This window comes from Haliotis cracherodii, unplaced genomic scaffold (assembly GCF_022045235.1).
Source record: "Haliotis cracherodii isolate W230 unplaced genomic scaffold, xgHalCrac1.p SCAF_1, whole genome shotgun sequence".
NCBI lineage: Eukaryota > Metazoa > Mollusca > Gastropoda > Lepetellida > Haliotidae > Haliotis > Haliotis cracherodii.
The window spans coordinates 74,163,957-74,185,404 of NW_027266264.1; the positions used below are offsets into that span (position 1 = coordinate 74,163,957).

The 21,448-nt window shown below is 36.7% G+C and overlaps 1 protein-coding gene and 1 long non-coding RNA gene across 3 annotated transcripts; both read left to right on the top strand.

Annotated features, from left to right (window-relative positions):
• Positions 1-5,342: 5,342 nt before the first annotated feature.
• On the top strand, positions 5,343-8,373 carry LOC139468562 (uncharacterized). 2 transcript variants are annotated; one of them, XM_071250629.1, is made up of 4 exons: positions 5,343-5,467; positions 6,691-6,745; positions 7,097-7,177; positions 8,025-8,241. In XM_071250629.1, the coding sequence occupies exons 1-4, from the start codon at positions 5,407-5,409 to the stop codon at positions 8,146-8,148; spliced, it is 321 nt and encodes a 106-aa protein (XP_071106730.1). In that variant the 5' UTR covers positions 5,343-5,406; the 3' UTR covers positions 8,149-8,241. The 2 variants fall into 2 exon arrangements, with proteins under 2 accessions (XP_071106730.1, XP_071106721.1); XM_071250620.1 differs by lacking the exon at positions 6,691-6,745 and having other exon boundaries at positions 8,025-8,373.
• Positions 8,374-14,683: 6,310 nt separating this feature from the next.
• Positions 14,684-17,266, top strand: LOC139468574 (uncharacterized). The gene is made up of 4 exons (XR_011653695.1): positions 14,684-14,771; positions 15,975-16,032; positions 16,380-16,460; positions 16,934-17,266. It is a non-coding gene; the product is annotated as an uncharacterized lncRNA (long non-coding RNA).
• Positions 17,267-21,448: the final 4,182 nt, after the last annotated feature.

Below are 21,448 nucleotides of genomic sequence, written 5' to 3' on the forward strand. Positions count from 1 at the left end.
AAATGGGTAAATTGTTATGTGGTTTTTATAAGGAAGTTAAATCATGTGTTAAACAAAACGGCATGTATTCAGATTCTTTTATATGTCATACTGGTGTACGCCAAGGATGTGTATTAAGCCCTTTTTTGTTCTGTTTTTTTATTAATGAGCTTGCAGCCCAAATCAAAAGAAATTATGCTGATGGTATACAATTACATCCTGAACTTATAAAAATATTTATGTTACTATTTGCAGATGATATAATCATGTTCTCGAGTACTGTAAAAGGTTTACAAACTTTGATAAATCAGCTAGAGTTGTACTGTGATACGTGGAAACTTAATGTTAATCTAGATAAGACAAAAATTGTTGTATTTAGCAAAGGAAATACGCTGTCAAAAAACGAAAAGTGGTACTTTCGGGGACAATTACTCTAAACTGAAACCTCATATAAAAATCTTTGTGTAATATTTTCAAGTAAATTATCATGGAACCGACATATTTGTAATGCAGCAATCCAATCCAAGCTAAAAAGATGCTATTGGGCATTTTACAAACGTTTGAACATTTTAGCGAGTGTGCTTATAAATCTTTCTTCAAAATCTTTGACACAAAAATAGCTCCTATTCTTTCCTATGGTTCAGAAATATGGGGTTTTATAGGGGCTGAAGAAATTGAATCCGTACATTTATACGCATGCAAAAGATTTCTTGGTGTTAAACATAGTACGTCTAACGTAATGGTTTATGGTGAATGTGGTCGCATGCCCTTGTATATATATCACTTCTTAAAAATCATACTGGTTAAAATTACTGAAAATGCCAGTAAGTAGATTGCCAAAAAAATGTTTTAATATGATGCTAGTGTATGAAAAGAATGGAGCTCAAAATGGGGCATACAATGTTAAATGTCTACTGTATAAATGTGGGTATGGTTACATCTGGGAAAACCAATGTTTCTTAGAGAATCATGCCATGTTCATATCGAAAATAAGGCAGACGCTTTTTGACATGTACTTTCAAACATGGAGATCTACTGTAGATGTTTCTAGCAAATGCGAATATTATAGATATTTTAAAATGCAAATATGCGCAGAAAAATATTTAACTGATGTAAATATAAGAAAATGCAGAATATCACTAACACAATTTAGATGCAGCTCACACAGGTTAATGGTTGAAGTTGGCAGGCACAACAAAATACCCAAATGTTTAAGATTATGTAAACAATGTTCTTTAAATGTTGTCGAAGATGAATTTCATTTTCTACTTGTATGTTGTACATATGATAATTTAAGGAAAAATATATTGAACAGAAATACTATGTACATCCAAATAAATACAAGTTTATCTCTTTAATTTCACAAAACGGCTATACAAAATCTCTCTCTCTCTCTCTTTATATATCATGCCATGTTATTAAGAAATGAATCCTTGTAACATTCCTAACCGCTTCCACGTTGTCATGTATTCTGTACTATGGGCCTGTGGCCTTACAGTTATATATGAATAAACTGATTGATTGATTGAATATCACTGTGAGTCTACACGCTGTTGCCGTGGATCAGTTGCTGCCGGCGTGGCATGTATCAGTGTAGTTGACGACAGTCGCTTTTGAAAGCATTTCAAAACTCTTTGTAATGTACCAAACAGCACTGTAAAGTCATATGATCTCAAAGGCACATTTGAAGGATCCGATTACATGATCTGGTGTCAAAGCTTCAGATACAAACGAATTTGATTTTCTATTGGGACTGTCACATGCCCATGACTAATATAAAGATGTCACTTTTTCCAGAGAATAATGTCTTTTTAAGAAGATGTGGTTTTTCTTGTTAAATGAATTGCCATTTCCAAACCACACCCAGCCTTTTCGTCTCTGCCCACTTGTAAATGCAAAACATATACAAATCTTAATGGTAGTCCTACTGTTTTTATAGTTGCATTATAACATGAAACATTTATCCAGTCATAATATACTTGAACCAGAATTAAAATGGTCATATAGATGCAGGTCATGAGAACCGTTTTTTGAACCGCCGCAGTTTGTCTTGGCATTCTAATTATCTTAATAGCGAGATTTCCCGCTCGAACATGAACTAACATGATCATATGTGCCGTTCATGAGAACCGTTTCTTTTGCCTGGCATGTATTGGCGTTGTTATGATCTGAAAAGTGCGGAGAGTGGAAGGTCCGGAGTTCGATCCCCGGCCGCGTCATACCAAAAGATTTTAAAAGATGGTACTTGTTGTTAACCTGTCTGGCGCTCGGCATAAAGGGGCTAAAACAAGGACTGGTCGGCTCGGAGTCAGTATACTGTGTCTGTGCCTGGCATGTTTTGGCGTTCTTATGATCTGAAAAGTAGGACTTCCAACAGGATGTCGAAGATCGAAGTTAATTATTCATGGTTATACAAAGGTCAACGCCGGAGAATAACCAGTCTCGCTTATCCGCCGAAACAAATTCCATTGTCGTAAAGGGTTAGAATAGGTCTTCAGCAAGCCATGTTTGTCGTAAAAGGCGGCTATGCTTGTCGTAAGATGCAACCAACGGGATCAGGTGGTAAGGCTCGCTGACTTGGTTCATGCATGTCATCGTATCCCAATTGCTTGGATCGATGTGCTTGATATCAATCACTGGATTGTCTGGTCCAGACTTGATTATTTACAGACCGTCATATAGCTGGGATATTGCTGAGTGCGGCGTTTAACAACAAACAAACAAAACAAAATGGCGCATAAAGCAATAAAGCGATTAATTATATGTGAAAAATATATGAATGGCACTAAGAGTTAGCGAAAAAGAATGATCATGTATACTGTCCTCCCGGTAGCACCAAACACTCACTCAATTTGCATGAAATAGTGAAAGTTTGTTTGTTGACTTCAACCCTGAATTGTGAATGATTACCAATTTTTGAGAAAGTGTTTTGGTTCAACGCTTTGAGGCAAAGATGTAATAAATCCCTGTTTTTGTTATGTATAGTAAATTTTAACGTCTTTCCAGGAGAAAATTTAAATTCGACTGTATAACCCGATGGTCAGGGACTTTTTCATTTCCTTTATGTTTGAGGGCGTTTGGTACTTCATTATGGGTTATTTGTCCCTCTATGCTATTATGTTTATTTGTAGGTGTACCAAAGTTCGAAATCCTCGTGATATTGGTAATATCTTAATACATTTGTACTTGGTTGATGAATTATTTTGTTTTTGATACAGTTGTCCCGTTTTTTGTTTCAAGTTTTAACAGTGCTTTGTTTAAAAACGTCTTTCTCTCAATGGCAAAAATATGTTTAGTTGGTTTCTCCAATTTTCAGTCCATTACCTTTTGATCTAATGATAAAACCTTCGATATTTGATTTATTGACTTCATCTTATTTAGTGTTTGTTATATCTGTTTAGTGTTTAGTGTTTGGTATTATTTGCGTCTAAATTAGCAATAAGCATGTAGTTCAGGTTCATTTAGCAAAATTTGTGCTATAATTTGTTGATTTCTCTCCTTTTCATTTTGAGATATTACGATTTAAAACTTTTACTTTGAACATCGGTTAAAGTGTTTCCCAAGACAGTTTTCTAATTAAGTTAAATACGTTTATGCTATCACTGCCCATGTATTAGGTATATTGCAACTCAGCTTCCTTATTTTTTCACAATTTGATGTATTCAGTCTCAGTCAATTGTAGTGTAATTCGATATCGTGAATTATCTAATCTATAGCTTGGGTTGGACAAGACAATTTCCTGACGTCCTCGAATATAAAATAGAAAACAGGAAATAGGCAGATTCATTGTTTGGACCGTACTATATGTGCTAGGTGGTGTGTTAGCATAGGTGTTATGTAAGAAATTTAAGTCTGGCGTGCGTGATAATTTTCCCTTACCAACGTACTTTTTTCTCTGACAAGATCAAGGTCAAATTATTCTTTGAATATAAACTAATTCTGCACTCATTTTAGTGTCATTAATATATCTATATATCTCCATATCACCTGTAAAGTGTGCATCCTGTAAACAATAGATGTTTGGTTTTCTGGTCTTAAGATGTCTTAACACAATCTACTAATGTCTGGATGAAGTTAAATTTCCGCATTCACATGAACTCTCTATTTCTTTCGCGAATTCATATATAAACATGAAGAGTAAAAAGGACTGAGGCAATATCCTTGTCGAACGCCAATATCACAAACAAACAGCTGTGAATCAGAATTGTTGAATTAAGCACAAGCAGATACGTATTTTTAGACATATTGGTTGGAGTTATACGTTTTGGAAAATTCGTCTTTTCTGTAATTTTGTCAAAATTCTAAAACTGATGCTATGGCCTCAATCTTCACACATGGTGGGTGTTACCGTTATGACAGCACAAATATTTTCCCTGTATTCTTTCAATGTCCAAGGTTTTGTACAATTTCAAGTGAGTGAGTATGGTTTTATGCCGCATTTAGCAATGTTCCAGCAATATCACGGCGGGGGACACCAGAAATGGGCTTCACACATTGTACCCATGTCAGGAATCGAACCCGGGTCTTCGGCGTGACGAGCGAACGCTTTAACCACAAGGCTACCCGACCGCCCCTTGTACAGTTTCAAACTCAGATAAAAATGTATTCCGTTGAAACTATCTATTCACATTGCATTAAAGAAACAAACGATGCACACATACTGTTAACAGAACGTTTATAAGTTAAAAATGTCTCGTTGCAAAGAGTAATGTCATTGGTTATTTTACCTGCACGTTACGTCTACATTTCATGGCTTTTTAGGTACAATCGAGCATGCATTTCCTACACGATGTCAAAAAACGTCATACGACTCTTGCTCAAAAGTTGTTTGATCAGGGTTACAACATTTTAGGCCTCAGTGAAACTTTTAAAATGTTTTATGGTAGACATGTGGAGGTCATATCCAAATTTGACGCTATATTGAGAAAACGTATGTGCGATGCAATTCACTATTTTAACTTGCACCATGTGTTCACGTGTTTTAGGTGAACAATTGACTTGCGTATGATATACTCGAAATTGTTAAATGGACTCTGCATTTAGCAGAGATTTCTCCACATCTCTTTGCAAACATATGTTATTTTGTAATGTTCTCTATCTTTTTAGGAGAGTATATATCCAGTAATTATGTGTACAATTTTAGATGCAAGCCATATATGTGCTTGCGATTCATTGTTTTTCTTTTGATCAGATATTCCTGAAAGAAACTGTTCACATTTACTTCAAGGTTACCAGGACTTGTTTTCTAAATATAGATATACTCGCGCCATAATATGTTTATTTATAATACAGGTCTATACGAGGTGTAAGGAGCGGTCTAATTGGCCATGTTTACTTTACATAGCTAACGGGTGTTACAACTGGTTAAACGTTTGAGGCGGCCTCCACATACATCAGTCTGGTGTTGACCACGGAGGCAAAACAACCATGGCAGCTGTACTGAAACTGTGTGTGGTCCTCATCTGTCTTGGACTGGTGGAGTCAATCCGTAAGAAAGACTTAGTCCATTTAGAGTCAGTAGGGTTTATTAATCATATTCTAAATTCATGAGGAATTGAGTGTAAAGTTTCATGACATGAATGTTGTTGTTTTTAATATCGATGCCGTTAGTCTAATGATGGGTAAGAAAAGGGCAATGACACTGATGTGGACATGTTATATTTTGACGTACAGAAAGCCTATCGAACATGTTTATATGACCGTCGATTTTACTGAAAATTTTGGACATTTTGACACGATAAATATGAATAAGATAACAGTTGTTTGGACTTTTGGAATGATGAGATAAAACGCATAAAATTGACTAAAATGATCGACAAATGCGAAGTATTTAACTTTCATGAAAAAGAAAAGGTTTTGCGATAAATGTGCGCTGCCTTTACCTACATATCCTACGAGACACAACTTGGGTGAAAGATCGTTCGTGTTCGTGTTCAACCTCTTCCTAAAAAGAACTATTTGGGCACCTTCCAGCCATGCTTTTATATCCTAAAAGGGAGTAACGACTGATCTATTTATCGATGCATTGCGTTTATTCATAACCCACAAGCCAAGATATCAATATCAATGAAAACTACCAGTGACCTTTAAGTTGTGTGTTGTGTTGTGTATATGATTAGGGTATGCGTTACGTTGGAAACGTAAGGGGAAGGGTCATGGAATAAAGCTACGCAAGTTTTGTGATTTAAATATTGATAGCATGATTAACATAGCAACAAACTACCTCGACGTTACGGAGAGCGCTTGGACTTGGATTTCGAGAGGGGCTGAAGAAAGGACATATAAATGTTGTGGGCTTTCACTTTCTTTCATTATGCTCACGTTTGAATTGTAAGTGATTTGTGATACAGTTGGTTTTGAACTGACTCGATCATGTTACTAAGCATCAATTCCATTAATTGGAGCCTTTTGTTTTCATGAAACATATCCACAAATTTCACTCAAGAACCCTTTTACTGCTAAAATCTGCTCTGATATGCCAGAAATGTATGTGTTTCCTCAGATATAGTGACGCCCACGACACAAGTCGCTTAATGTTTGAATTAATAGAATCTCATAAAACATGAATATATCTAGAATTGATGCATGGTGTTGCGTCACGCTGCTGTAATTCTTAGTGAAGTGAGCGCGCCTGCGCGAATGTTTGTGTGACTGTGTTTTGTTGTGTTTCTGTGGGTGTGCATACGTGTACAGTATCTTATTTCCTTTCAGCCCGGGACTGCTGTGACAAGTGCAAAAAAATGAACCGTGTCTCGTTCAAGAAACCGTAAGGCCACTGATGATTATTTATTTATTTTTGTTGTGTCGAACTCTGTTATGTCAATTTATTTGTATGTCCAGTTCAGCTGAAAACCTTCACTCGTTTGTCATTATTTGATCGCTGATCAGTCGAATTAGATTTTTCTAATTCTCGATTTCCTCGAACTTGTTTTGTAGTCCCAAATGACAATATCAAGTAGAAGTAACTGCAAATTTAACTTGAAAAGTAGTGAACACTCCATCTCACATCAAAGGGGCGATGGACCTTAAATATATTCATCTTTTGGGATAATCATTTTGTGTGTATGTTATTACTTGAAATGTGTACATTTATAATAACTTGAAATTTGTGTTGCAGTATATACACATCAACAACGTATCGTCAAAGATACACCACATGTTGTGGATTTTGGGGATGGGGAAGGTGTACCAGATACCGGTGAGATTGTAAAAATGTTCACTGAGAAATTATTTCATCAAATTCCGGTTTAGAATAGATCCATAGCAATCTATGCTTGTCGTAAGAGGCGACTAAATGGATTTATAGCCAAAATGGATAGAATTATCATTAAACCGCCCGCAAAAATGAGCGGGCCACTGTAATTTGATAATGCCGTCATATTGCTTGACGGCGGTCCATTATCACGGCCGTTGTCAGGTGACATCATAGGATAGGGATAGGTGACGTCATCTGGTTTGTTCTATGACGTTTCCATATTTGTAAAAGTGGGTCAGTGACATGCGTGTTGATTGTAGTAAATGTCTCAAAACCAATATTGTTGCTTCTTTTAATATGATAATAAATTCCATCCATTTTAGCTATAATAACGGTTACCCTATTGTTGAGGGCATTATCATTTGAAGAAGACCTCGGACTTCTGCAAATGATAATGCCCTGAAAAATAGCGTTACCCTTATAATAGTGGTGGATCGGGTTTCTCAGTTGATTGCGTATTGTCGCACCGCTTCCCAGACGGCATTGGACGTTGTTCACAATAACGATCACCGGTTTGCCTGGTTAAGTCTCAAAAGGTTTACAGGCCGTAGTCACATTTCTGAAATACGTAAATCGACGTTAAACAATCAAATGTAATTATCCCAAGTGAATGAGTGTAGCTCAGATATAATATAAGTCATTCGTCACGTGTTATTTAATTGCACGTGTGATTAATAATATTCACTTATGAATCATGCGATCGATTGCATCACATGTTATTAATTTCAACTTGGCACAGGTGAAATAGTGTGGAAAACATCTTAATCATTTTCATTTATTTATCCTACAGAACCGTCTACAGGAGAACTTGCACTGGCTATACCATTGGCTACAAGAATGTCGTGTCTTGTCGACGCGGTTGCACGTGTCACGGTTCACGTGGCATATATGACAAAAATGGAAACTTTCACTGAAGCTTCTGGACATATTCAAATAGGTTTAACCCAATCTTCTGGAATCAAAGCCATACCGAACCAGATCGTGAATGCACCCTGCCTTGTCCTGTCATCAACATTCTCTACAAGATCAACATCAAAGTTGTAGTGCAGTATAGAGTTTTAGAAAACATTTTTACATATATTGTATATTATACAGCATATTGTTTTTTTCTAGTTTCCTATTAAAAAATGCAGTGTTCATATCGTGTGTTTGTATAATTTCTACATACAACAGGTGCATGTTCCCATACAACGCACCAAATCAGTATTTATATCGATAATTGGTATTACAAGATCGCCTCTAATTTGGCTATTGGATAGTAAAGAACAATTCAATAATCTGTAAGATCTTCACTAAAAGCTTAATCCAATATTCAAAATGGCCTATTAGGCTTTGGTACCTTAATTGTAATTGTATGCAAATATATCATGATTTATTTTACGGGGATTGCAGTGTCGTGAAGTACCAACCTGATTTAAGTCGGTTCCTTGTTTAACGCCATACTCAGCACTATTCCAACTATATGACGGCGGCCATTGGCAATGGAATGTTATTTTTTTATGCTGCACCGTACAAAGGCCACTTTTAAATTTGAGAAATCACATTTTAAATCGGGGACACTGAAGTTTAAAATTTTAAAGTGGGCCAGTAGTCTCTATTTCTAACTCACACACTCAAACGCGATTTTAATTCTCACATACTGAATATCGGGTTTGAAGTCAAAGTTCAATTGTATTAGATAAGAAGGTATGAGGTAGAGGTTATTAATGTCCGACTTTTATGTAACTTTTAGTTTGCGAGAAACATACAGGCCTCAGAGATCTCCTGTCAGGTTAAACAGACTTTCATGACTTAAATAGTACACCACGTTGGAGGAGTTTCGATATTAAGCGGAATTTGGAGGCTCGCAGCGTAATGTCTTAGATTTAAGAACGTACATGTAGCTTTTACTCCTCATGATCTGGTACAATACCAGAGTTGTGTGTCCTAGTTAACAAGCATAAAAAGCAACACGTCCTACAGGTCTCACAGCGATTGTGTACATACAAACAGACGCACGAAGCACGATTGTATGTATTGCCAACCAAATACAGGTGAAGACCAGTAAATCTATGAGAACGGAAATTCGTCAAGATATCGTACTAATCATCCCTAATATGCTTAGTAAGGTTGTCTAGCTTAGGTTGCTAATGGTCTACATTCTGGTTTAAATTATATTGTCTTATCTATTGAAACATTAATTGTTTTAATTTTGATCTGGTTTGTTTTCTACCTAAACTGTGATATTTACATTCTTGTTTTACTGTCCTTTGTCAATAGGTAGAATAACTAACTTGTTCTCATCGCGATATGGCTGTAATATCAACGATGCGATGTAAAATATTAACTCACTCACTGACTCACTCGCTCATTCCTAATATGCTGATGTTCCTTTGTTATGGTCCACGAAGTAGCTGTTTCGTACCCATTAGGAAAGATGTAAATCAAATCTGCCGTATCCGCGAATCCAACCCGCGAACTTGAGCGCGGCGAACCAACACTATAATCACTCCTTGAAGACTATCCCACCGAAACGAACTTACGGCGACCAGGAAGAAGTTTGTGTGAGTCACAGTGTGTTAAAGCATGCTCTGATTTTGATAAGTTCTTTTCTCCATTGAAGTCAGAAGTTTCTTTTCATCAAATCTTCTCACCAGAAATAGACCAGGAAGTCACGTGTAACTGATTTTTTTGTCCGCTGTGTTCTGAACTCGCTTAGGCCAATTTTACTGTAAAATACAAAGGAGTATAATTATTCGTGAAGAAGGAGCGTGTTAACAGAGGCAGGCTTTCTATCTCACACTGCATTAAAATACTAGCCTCTGATTGGTTTAGGAGCGGGCAATTATTTTCCATGTCTCCCGCTCATGTAGCCCGTTCATGTACCCGACTGAAAAATTAATCGTAACACACCCGAGGTAACTTGCTTATCTCGCATAAGTTTCGTTGCACTGAAATGAACCGAATGTATTAGATAAAGGGAAGTAACTCAGTTCGTTTGCGTCGTCTGCTAGCTGTCAAAATGGCTGAATCAAAGCGTTTCACTAAATGAAACTTCGGGCAAATATTACGGGTCTGTATGAATGTCGGTGAGATAAATTCGTTGTCAACCGATTCCTCGGGGTATATGGTGTGATGTACTATAGCTATAGGCTCACAAACAGGGTACATGTACATCGCACTGTACACCCCTCGAGATCGGTTGACAACGTTTAGTGTCCCATGTTACATGTCGAAATGAGCATTGGCGCAGACTTGAAGTAAGGTTTGAAATATGTTGCATATAAAATATCCATGAGTGAATCAACTACAAAACGATGGTAATGTCTTCACAGGAATATCAACTGTTTGCATGGCAATGACACAGCTTGTCATATTCGACAATACGAATTTGACACAATCATTCCCTAGCTCGATTTAATGGATCAAAATACATTTAATTATGTCGACGGGTTTCGGGTTTATTTAACAACGACACTTTTACTCCATTAGGAAACACGTACTAATATCTACTACGAGTAATAATTAATCATAATACTTTCATAACCTATCTGGCTTGAGTGCCTGAACTACTCAAGGCAACCCTGAAAGTTACACAAAAAGGTATTTGGGATTCCACAGTAGCTAATGGATGTGATGGTGGTGGGTGACATGGACGACAAAGTAATGTTTGCTGCAGGAACATAAAAGAAGATGTTTTAGATTTAAAAATAGAAAACTTTACATATTTACCGAACCAAACACCGGCGCTTTTTTAAGGTATGTTAAGGCATATTAGTTTAGTTGAAAAGGGATTTTGACAGACTAACATTCAAAGTGGTACTTGAGACCATGTTTATCCTGGAGTCAATATGGACAGACGAATTATCGTCCTTTTGGTTTAGTATGACGGTTGGGTTTATAAAGGTAAAATGTGTTTTGATCACGTTTCTCTAGTCTAAATATAGCCTCATAGTGATTGTAGGTTTGTCAGCACCACATCCGTGCTCATGTAAAATTGTCTAACACTTACATTGCTTCGTGCCGACATGCCGAATGCCGAATGCAGCGTTAAACAAGATGAATTACGTTTCCAGCGGGAGAGGAAGGAGGAGCACGAACAACAGTGAATAAGGGGCAAAGTAGTGGCGAGATTGAATGGCATAACCTGTGACGTCCTGTGCGTAGGTTTTATGCATACGTAGTTGTCCCGAAAAATAGGTACAGATGGACTGTCTACGATTACGTAGGTTTTAATGAGAATAAAGATTAACAGAATGAGGGATATGTATGGGACCAACATATGTTGCTGAGGACCTATTGTTACCCGGACTCCCGACTGGGAGACCAGCACAGGTTGCTGAGGACCTATTGTAACCCGGGCTCCCGACTGGGAGACCAGCATATGTTGCTGAAGACCTATTGTAAACCGGACTCCCGACGGGGAGACCAGCATATGTTGCTGAGGACCTATTGTAACCCGGAATTCCGACGGGGAGACCAACCTATGTTGCTGAGGAGGATCTACTGTAACCCGGACTCCCGATTGGGACACAAGCAAAGGTTGCTGAGGACCCATTTTGAACCGAAATCCCAACGGGCATCCAAGCAAATGGCAACTTCAGGTGAAAGCAAGTGGTCATATTTCAGATCATTCCTCATTTACATAACTACACATGACATCACGAGGAAATAATGGACAAGGATTAGGGGCAAATCATACCCTCAGCGCCAAAGAGTAATCAGTGTACATAATCAGTCTACTGTACTGGCACCTGGCACAACTGGCATAGATTTGTGGAGAGTCAACCTATCTGACAATAAACCTGGATAAATTGTAGTGCAATCTGAAGTGCACCTGATCATATACAACTTCGGTCGTAGTGTACGGGTCAGATTTCCATTTAACTCTTGGAAAGCTGTCAGAATGTTGCAAGGTTTTGCAACTAAAATGAGATGTCAGATATGGCAACAAAACGTGGACAGACCTCAAAGATATTGTATAACGACACGCATAGCAAATCCGTTGACTGTTTGTATGAATAAAATTACATACAACTTAACACTCAAGCAAGGATATCTTGAATATGGGCTGGTTAGCATGCTGTGTAAACTGAACAAGACCACGTGTCCAATACTTCTATACAAAGGGTGTAAGTACGGAACAAAAAGGGTGCAAAAAGTAAGTGCCGAACGCATCTACGGGTCATTTCCCTGGATAAGCGTAGTGTTTCCTTAATCCAGTTGGTGTTTTCATTACTATTGTCAAGCTGCGATGTCGAGGAAAATCAGAAGACTGTATTGCACTGCACTTTCGGACCAGTGTCTTTAGTTTTAAGAACATTACTATTTTACTCTTCATGTATATTTCTTCGGACAATTCGCCAACATACCACTTGATGGATTTGGATGGTATTGATGGCTTATCATAATAAATTGAAACAATCATGAACATGATGATTATTATTATCTATAACCGTCCGAAAATATTGAGTTTATCCATACAGATAATGAAGACTACCCTGCAGATAACTTCGACATACCTCGATGTGCTAAGGACAATGTTATGTTACTTCCCACTCTCCCATAAAATCAGTCCCAAGCAGCTATTTGATATGGTTGTTATGATGAGACTAATCAATAGGTCTGACATTTGCTATAGAAAAACTACAGAAGAAAACAGTGTTGTATTCTCAAGGAATTTTCATTTATTATTTCAAGGCAAATGTGATTATATATGACACTGATTGATTCATAAATCAACCAGTGAATCGTCCATCTGTATCGAACACCAGGGGGGGACTTTGTTAAAATCTTCAAGAAATATCAATTTAGCACAAAGCATAAACAACCACTATGGTGGGTTACGGATAATATTTGAAACTAAGTAAATACGGAACATTAAGGAGCCACAGAGATTTTAGACATGATATTGACATTTATAGAACAGAGAAAACAGTTGAAGCAATTATGATTCACCTGAAATACGAATACCATGTTTTGATAAACAGAGTACATTATTATCGTCATCAGCATCTGAACAAAAACAGTTCTAGAAACTCTTGAAAAAAACATAACGGATCCAATCACTTAGAATATTTCCAGATGGTCTAGTGACTACATCTTGTGAAGGACGTTTATATACTTATACTTCTCACTACGGTAATACCATCTCTCGTACTTTGATAACATTCCACCTTTTTACTTCAACCACCATGGTTTTATCTTAATTCACAGTCAAATGGTACTTAAAATAATATTTTTCCAGAATGTCAATTCGTTTCTGTAAACCAAATATAAGATCTGTAGTAGGAGTAATGTCTGAATGAAGTTCACATGAACTCTCTATTTCTTTCGCGAATTCATTTATAAACATAGAGAGTAAAAAGGACTGAGGAAATATCCCTGTCGAACACCAAGATCACAAACAGCTGTGAATCAGAATTGTTAAATTTAGCACAACCAGATGCGTAGTTGTAGACATATGGATTGGAGTTATACGTTTCTGGAAACATCGTCGTTTCTCTAATATTGTCAAAATTATAAAACTGTGGTGCATTGACCTCGATCTTCACGCACAGTGTGTGTTACCGTTATGACAGCACATATATTTTCACACTTTTTCTTTCAAAGTCCAAGTTTATGTACAATTTCAAATTCAGATGAAAATGTATTTCGTTGAAACCATCTATTCACAATGCTAACAGAACGTTTATAAGCACAAAAATGTAAGTCTCGTTGCAAAGAGTAATGTCATTGGTTATTTTACCTGCACGTTACGTCTACATTCCACAGCTTTAGAGGTGCAATCGAACATACATTTCCAACGACAATGTCATAAAACGTCATACGACTCTTGCTCAAAAGTTGTTTACAACATTCAAGGCCACAAGTGAAGCTTTAAACATGTTTTATGGTAGACATGTGGAAGTCATTTCTAAATTTGACCCTATATTGACAAACAGAATGAGCGATGCAATTTACTATTTTGACTTACACCGTATGTGTGGTCACGTGTTTGTTTAAGGTGAACAATTGACTTGCCTATGCTTATGACATGCTTATGGTATTCTCGAAATCGTACAATGGACTCAGCATTTAGCAGAGATTTCTCCATATCTCTTTGCATTTCTGCAAACATTTTTTATTTTCTAATGTTCTCTATCTTTCTTGGAGAGTATATATCAAGTGTGTAATTATGTGTACAAGTTTAGATGCACACCATAAATGTGCATTGTTTTCTTTACTCAAATTCTCCTGAAAAAAACTGTTCACATTTACTTCAAGGTTACCAGAACTCGTTTTCTAAATATAGATATATTCGCGCCATAAAATGTTTATTTATAATGCAGGTCTATAGGAGGTGTACATTGAGGTGTAAGGAGAAGTCTAAATGGCCATGTGTACCATACAATGTTACAATTGGTTACAATTACCAACCATGTTACGACTGGTTAAACATTTGAGGCGGCCTTCACATACATCAGTCGGGTGTTGACCACGGAGGCAAACACAACCATGGCAGCTGTACTGAAACTGTGCGTGGTCCTCATCTGTCTTGGACTGGTGGAGTCATTCGGTAAGACAGGCATCGCCAATTCAGAGTCAGTAAAGTTTATTAATCATATTCTGAATTCATGAGGTATTTAGTGTAAAGTTTCATGAAATGAATGTTTCTTAACATCAATGTCGTTAGTCTAATGCTGGATAAGGGCAATGACACTGATGTGGACATGTTATTCTTTGACGTAAAAAGCCTATCGGACACGTTCATTTGACCGTCGATTTTAAAGTTTTGGACCTTTTGACACGATAATTATGAAAAAACTATCAGTGTTTTAACTTTTGTGATGATGAGATAACATGCATTCATTTGACTAAAATGAGCTACAAATGCGAAGTGTTTACCTTTCGTGAAAAAGAAGAGGTTTTGCCAAAAGTGTGTGCTGCCTTTACCGACAGACTCTACGATACACATCTTGGGTCAAAGACTCTTCCTAAAAATAGATACTTTGGCACCTTTCAGCCATATTTTTATATCCTGTAAAAATTAACGACTGATCTATTTCTCGATACATTGCATATATTCAAATCCAAGATATCAATATCAATGAAAAATACCAGTGACCCTAAAGTTGTATGTTGTGTTGTGTTGTGTTGTGTTTTGTTTTCTTGTATTGTGTATATGATTAGCATATGCGTAACGAAACAAGTTTGGAAACTTAAGGGGAAGGGTCTTTGAATAAAACTACACAAGGTTTGTGATTGAAATATTGATAGCATATGTGTTATTTACATGGCAACAAACTGCCTCGACGTTACGGGGAGCGCTTGGACGTGGATTTAGAGAGGGGCTGAAGAAAGGACAAACATTTGTTGAGGGTTTCACCTTCTTTCATTATGCTCACGTTTGAATTGTAAGTGATTTGTGATACAGTTGGTTTTGAACTTTTTGTGTTCATGAAACATGTCCACAAATTTCACACATGAACCCTGCATGGCTGTTTGACTGCTAAAATCTGATATGCCAGAAATATGTGTGTTTCCTCAGATATCGTGACACTCACGACACAATTCGCTATATGTTTGAATTAATAGAATCTCATAAAACATGAACATATCTAGAATTGATGCAGGGTTTTGTGACAGGCTGCTGTATTTCAAGAGGGGTGAAAACCTATTTTTTAATGAAGTTTGTGCGATTGCGCATATGTTGATTTGTCTGTGTTTCGTTGTGTTCCTTTGGGTGTGCATACGTGAACAGTATCTTATTTCCTTTCAGTCGGGGACTGCCCCTGTGACAAGTGCAAAATAATGAAGCATGTCTCGGTCAGGAAACCGTAAGGCCATGGTTGATTATTTATTCATTTTTGTTGTGTCTAACTCTGTTATGCCGAATTAGTTGTCTGTTCAATTCAGCTGAATTCCTTCAATCCTTTGTCATTATTTGTTCTCTAATCAGTTTCGAATTTTCGATTTCCTCGAACTTGTTTTGTATTTCCAAGTGACAAAATCAGGAACATGTAACTGCAACTTTCACCTGTAAAGCCGTGGACACTCCACCTCACATCAAAGGCAGGATGGGCCTTAAATAAGTTCAGTGGAACATCGAATAGACTAATTATTTTGTGTGTAAATTATTACTTGAAATGTGTTCATTTACAAAGACTTGACATTTTTATTGCAGTATATACACATCAACAACCTATCGTCAAAGATACACCACAGGTTGTGGATTTTGGAGATTGGAAAGGTGTACCAGATACCGGTGAGATTGTAAAATTGTTCACTTTGAAATCATTTCATCAACTTCCGGGTTAGAATAGATCAAAAGAAGACTATGCATGTCGTAAGTGGCAACTAAATGGATATAGTGATAGATCAGGTGTCTCAGTTGATAGCGTGTTATCGACCCACTACCCAGACATCGTAAGACGCTGTTCGCAATAACCAGCACTGGTTTGCCTGGTCAAGTTTCACTTGTTTACAGGCCGTCGTCACATTGCTGAAATACGTACATGTAAGACAGCGTTAAACAATCAAATGTAATTATTCCAACTGAATGCGTGTAGCTTAGCTATAATATCAGTCATTCATCACGTGTTATTTAATTGCACGTGTGATTAATATATTCACTTATGAATCATGCGATCGATTGCATCACATGTTATCAATTCGAACTTTGAATATGTGAAATCGTGTAGAAAACATCTAATTCATTTTCGTCTATTTATCCTGCAGAACCGGCTATAAGAGGGGTACTTGCACTGGCTATACCACTGGTTACGAGGATAGGTTCGTGTCTTGTCGACCCGGTTGCAGGTGTCAAATGGTTTAACTGAAGCTTCTGGAATCAAAGCCATATTGAACCAGATCGTGAATAAACTCCGCCTTGTCCTGTCACCAACATCACAGTTGTAGCGCAGAAAAGAATTTTAGAAAAATTATACATATATTTATAAAATTGTCGTTCAGACAATGATACAATTTATTACCTACATGTACAGTCACCCAAAGTAGAAGACATGTCATGTCAATATTTTTGTCTTTAGTGTTTAAACAGCATATTATTTTTCTAGTTTTCTATTAAAATACTGCGGAGTCACGTTCTTATCGTGTTTTTGTCTATTTTCTAAATCAGTATTTACACGGTGCTTCCTGGATTACCCGTCTCGACAAGGTCGCCTCTAATTTGGCTATTGGATAGTAAATAACAATGAAAATAATCTGTACTAAAAGCTTAATCCAATATTCAAAATGACCTATTAGGCTTTGACACCTTAATTGTAATTACATGCAAATGTATCAATCCGCGGATTTTTGTGTCATGAAGTACCAACCTCATATAATTCAGTTCTTTAATGTTGTTTGTTGTCTAACGCCGCACTCAGCAATATTCCAGCTATATGACAGAGGTCTGTAAATAATCGAGTCTAGAACAGACAATCCAGTGGTTGAAATCATGAGCATCGATCCACGCAAGTAGGATGACATGCATCAACCAAGTCAGCGAGCCTGACCACCTCATAACAAGTATGAGTTGCCGAAGAGCAATTTGACCCTTATCTTTACGGGGAGATCTTTAATAGAAGAGGACTATCTGATGTGTGGTGATATCTGTTTTTTCTTATTTAAGTTTTATTAAAGATATTAGGATTGGTGAATATCTATAAGTCATTAATTGTCTCGTGCAAATTTTATAACATGACACCCGATGATTAACCCGAACCCGAATGTTTGTATTTCTGCAACTGAGATGATGACCTCGAAAATTAAAGGTTTTTTCTGTTTAACGTTTGGATAATAACTTTACTGACATGGTTCATAATTTACCATCATGCTGTTATTTGCCGATACAAAAATATCGAATTAATACTCAGTTAAAATAAAGATATCGGAGATATGATTATTGAAAACAATTTGCACAAATACAACGATTTAAAAAGGTTCATAGCATGAAACCCAAACCATCTGCAATAACGTAATTCAGGTAAGTTCAAGAAAATTTATACATTTTGTGTTCGCTTTGGACCTATCCTTGGTATGATTGAAATCATCAGGTTATTTTTTATGTAGAAATGTGTAGTTTTCTACCAGAAATAGATTCGTGAAATATTTCTTCAAGTGGCTTTATGATACAGCGACTGTTTGAAATCGTCAACCCTCTTTACAACGCCTTATGCTAAAACAATTCAGCATGCTTAATGTTAACTAAACACCTTGAATTTAATTTAGCACCGCCAAAAGTTAGATGACATAGAATGATAAGTTTTTAAAATTAGTACGTTATAGCCAAATATTATATACTTGTCCATACCATTGCCAATACTACTGTTGTGATAACAGGGACAACACTATGGTTTGATATTTCAATTTGTATTGAACTAGACGTTTCCATGATGTACACTTTATTTGAGCATGTTTGGCACTTGGAGATCTTATTTCTATAATATGATATCTCGTTATGACTCGTACTTTTCGAAAAAAGGTTCAGATTCTTCAATATGGGCGGATTCACTGATTACTACACATCCTATAATATGTGACTAATGTTCACATTTTAAGACTGGTTTTAGTCTCCCATGAATCTGGCTGGCTTATTCTTGCCGGGTAGTTACGTGCAATAAGTGAGACTCTAGATTGGCAAAAGAAACAATGTGATACACATCATATATACTTGTGGTGTGACGGACCTTGTTATTTCACAGTTTTGTGTGCTTCGGTATATACTGACGGCGAGCTTTGTCAACCCGACACAATAAAAAAACTGCAAAATCATCTTCCTTCTTTGTAAGGGGATGACATGGATGCCCTTACCACTGATGTAAACGTTTATATTTCAACCGAACATTTAGAGCGTGACATGCCAAAGTCACATGAGGTAACGTACACCACACGTTAAGTTATTCACTCCGAGAATATCTAATAACGTTCTTGTGCATTATTGTCATATGAAGGTTGCGCTACCTCTTTAAAGGGGCACTGATCTAACGCAATTCCCCGTACTGGTTGTTGCCTTTGTTATTGTTTTTTCCCCCGTGAGTACCCGAATGATACGCAACGCAACTGAGCGTGACCAGAGACTGGGCTACCGTCTGCAAGGACAGTTAAATAAACTTTGAGGCTGGAAGCAATATTTGTTTTACGCAATTTTGCATAAACACTGATTGGTTAACTGTGATCTATAAAGATTTCGACAAAGGGCGCATGTTAATTAACTTTGACTTGAACTTGGGACTTTGATCATACCGCAAGCTGAAACTTCATATGAGCATTACTCACAAAGTGTTTTTCAAAATGTAATGCAATTCGGCGTATGTGTAGTTAAAAGTGGGAGTCATCTACATGTATATCATCTGTTTTTTGCGACATTTTCAAGTTGGCCTTTATTTGACATTTACACATTGACTATGGTACTAAATGCTCTCTAACTGCACTTTCTCATTATCTAAACATCATAAACGCAGAAACCACTCAGCCAATGAAGTTGAAATTCGTATGCTGATTCCCCCCAATGATGACACATCAATTTTTTCAAGAAGTGCGAATCCGATTTTTGATATGGCTGCCCCGACGGCCATATTGAAAAATGTTGTTGTAGGATTGAACATAAGACACGATTTCTATCCAAACATATTACGATGTAAATTGAATTAGTTCACAAAAATAACTCGTGTGAGCGGAAGGTCCGTTGTCCGTTAAAAGATGGTACTTGTTGTTACCCTCGGAGTCAGTATACTGTGTCTGAGTGGGGTATTCATGTTACACTGCGGCATGGTATCGCAGTGAGCTAGCACTATAAAATCGGCATCAGTCCGGACTAGTACAAGCAGCTACACAAACACACACACGTACATGCACGTCGCTATATAAGTGCAATAATCTTGGACGCGACTTTACACCCCATTTCACTTCACCTATATGATGATAGGGAATTGTATACCAAAATGAGGCTACTAACACAATTATCCTGAGAAGAATGAAAATGTATTGATCGGATATGGGTCAGAAAAAATAACAAAAGATGAAAAGGAATCAACTTCAGTTGGTAATAAACCAAGATAAAATAGATATAACGGTACAAATAATGTTGATGGAATGAGGCAAAATAAAACATAAACTAACCATCAATATCAATCACTGTAAAGAGGTTAAAATATGTGATGTGTCCATTGTGACATCAAATTGAAAGCCAAATAAAAGTTTGCTGTTCCTTTTTAGTCATAGCAGGACATTAATTAATTATTTGTTTGATTTCAGATTGACAATAGAAACCATGTCAGTAAATTAATAAAAGGAATTAAGGTTGCAATCTGGGTCTGTAGATAGATTTTGTTACGCTTCAGTTCAGAGTGACAAGAATAAATTTAGCTTGTCTTCTTTCAACTTTTTGTATATATTCTTTCTTTGACACTGATCATGAAACCACTGGCTACCAAACCTTTCATACACCAAATCTTCTAAAAGAAAAAGAGTTAGTAAAACAGGTTTTCAAATGTACCAGTAAGTGTGTCTGGTCTAAATAATGAAGTTCATGCTGATAAATGTATCATTTGATAATACCGAACAAAAATATCAAAGTATTCTTTTCGTAAAATATATACAGTCTATTTACACTTTATCTTGTATGCTGGATATATTTTAATATTACGTTGTTTATGAATCATCCAAAACTGATTATATATACCATATTATGCGCGTAGATTATCAAGTTTCATGTAGGGTTTATTAATCATATTCTGACTTCATAATGTATTGGGTGTAAAGTTTCATGATATGAATGTTTTGTTTGGTTTTAATATGGATGCCGTTAGTCTTACGATGGGTAAGATTAGGTCAATGTTACTGGACGGCTGATCTATTTATCAATGCATTGCGTTTATTCATAACCCGAAAGCCAAGATATAAATCTCAATGAAAATCAATATCCTTACGGTTTGGGTTGTTGTGTGTTGTGTTGTGTAGTATATATGTTTAGGATATGCGTAACGAAACATGTTTGGATACTTAAGGTGAAGGGTTATGGAATATAACTACACACGTGATTGAAATATTGATAGCATATGTGTCATTAACATAGCAACAAACTACCTTGACCTTACGGAGGGCGCTTGGGCGTGGATTTCGAGAGGGGCTGAAGAAAGGACATACATTTGTTGAAGGGTACACCTTCTTTCATTATGCTCACGTTTGAATTGTATGTGATTTGTGATACAGTTGGCTTTGAACTGACTCGATCATGTTACTAGCATCATT

Coding starts and splice junctions, on each gene's coding strand:
- LOC139468562 (XM_071250620.1), top strand. CDS start 5,407: ATGGCAGCTGTACTGAAACTGTGTGTGGTCCTCATCTGTCTTGGACTG. Junction 5,468..7,096: donor TGGACTGGTGGAGTCAATCC/GTAAGAAAGACT, acceptor TTTGTGTTGCAG/TATATACACATCAACAACGT. Junction 7,178..8,024: donor GGAAGGTGTACCAGATACCG/GTGAGATTGTAA, acceptor TTTATCCTACAG/AACCGTCTACAGGAGAACTT.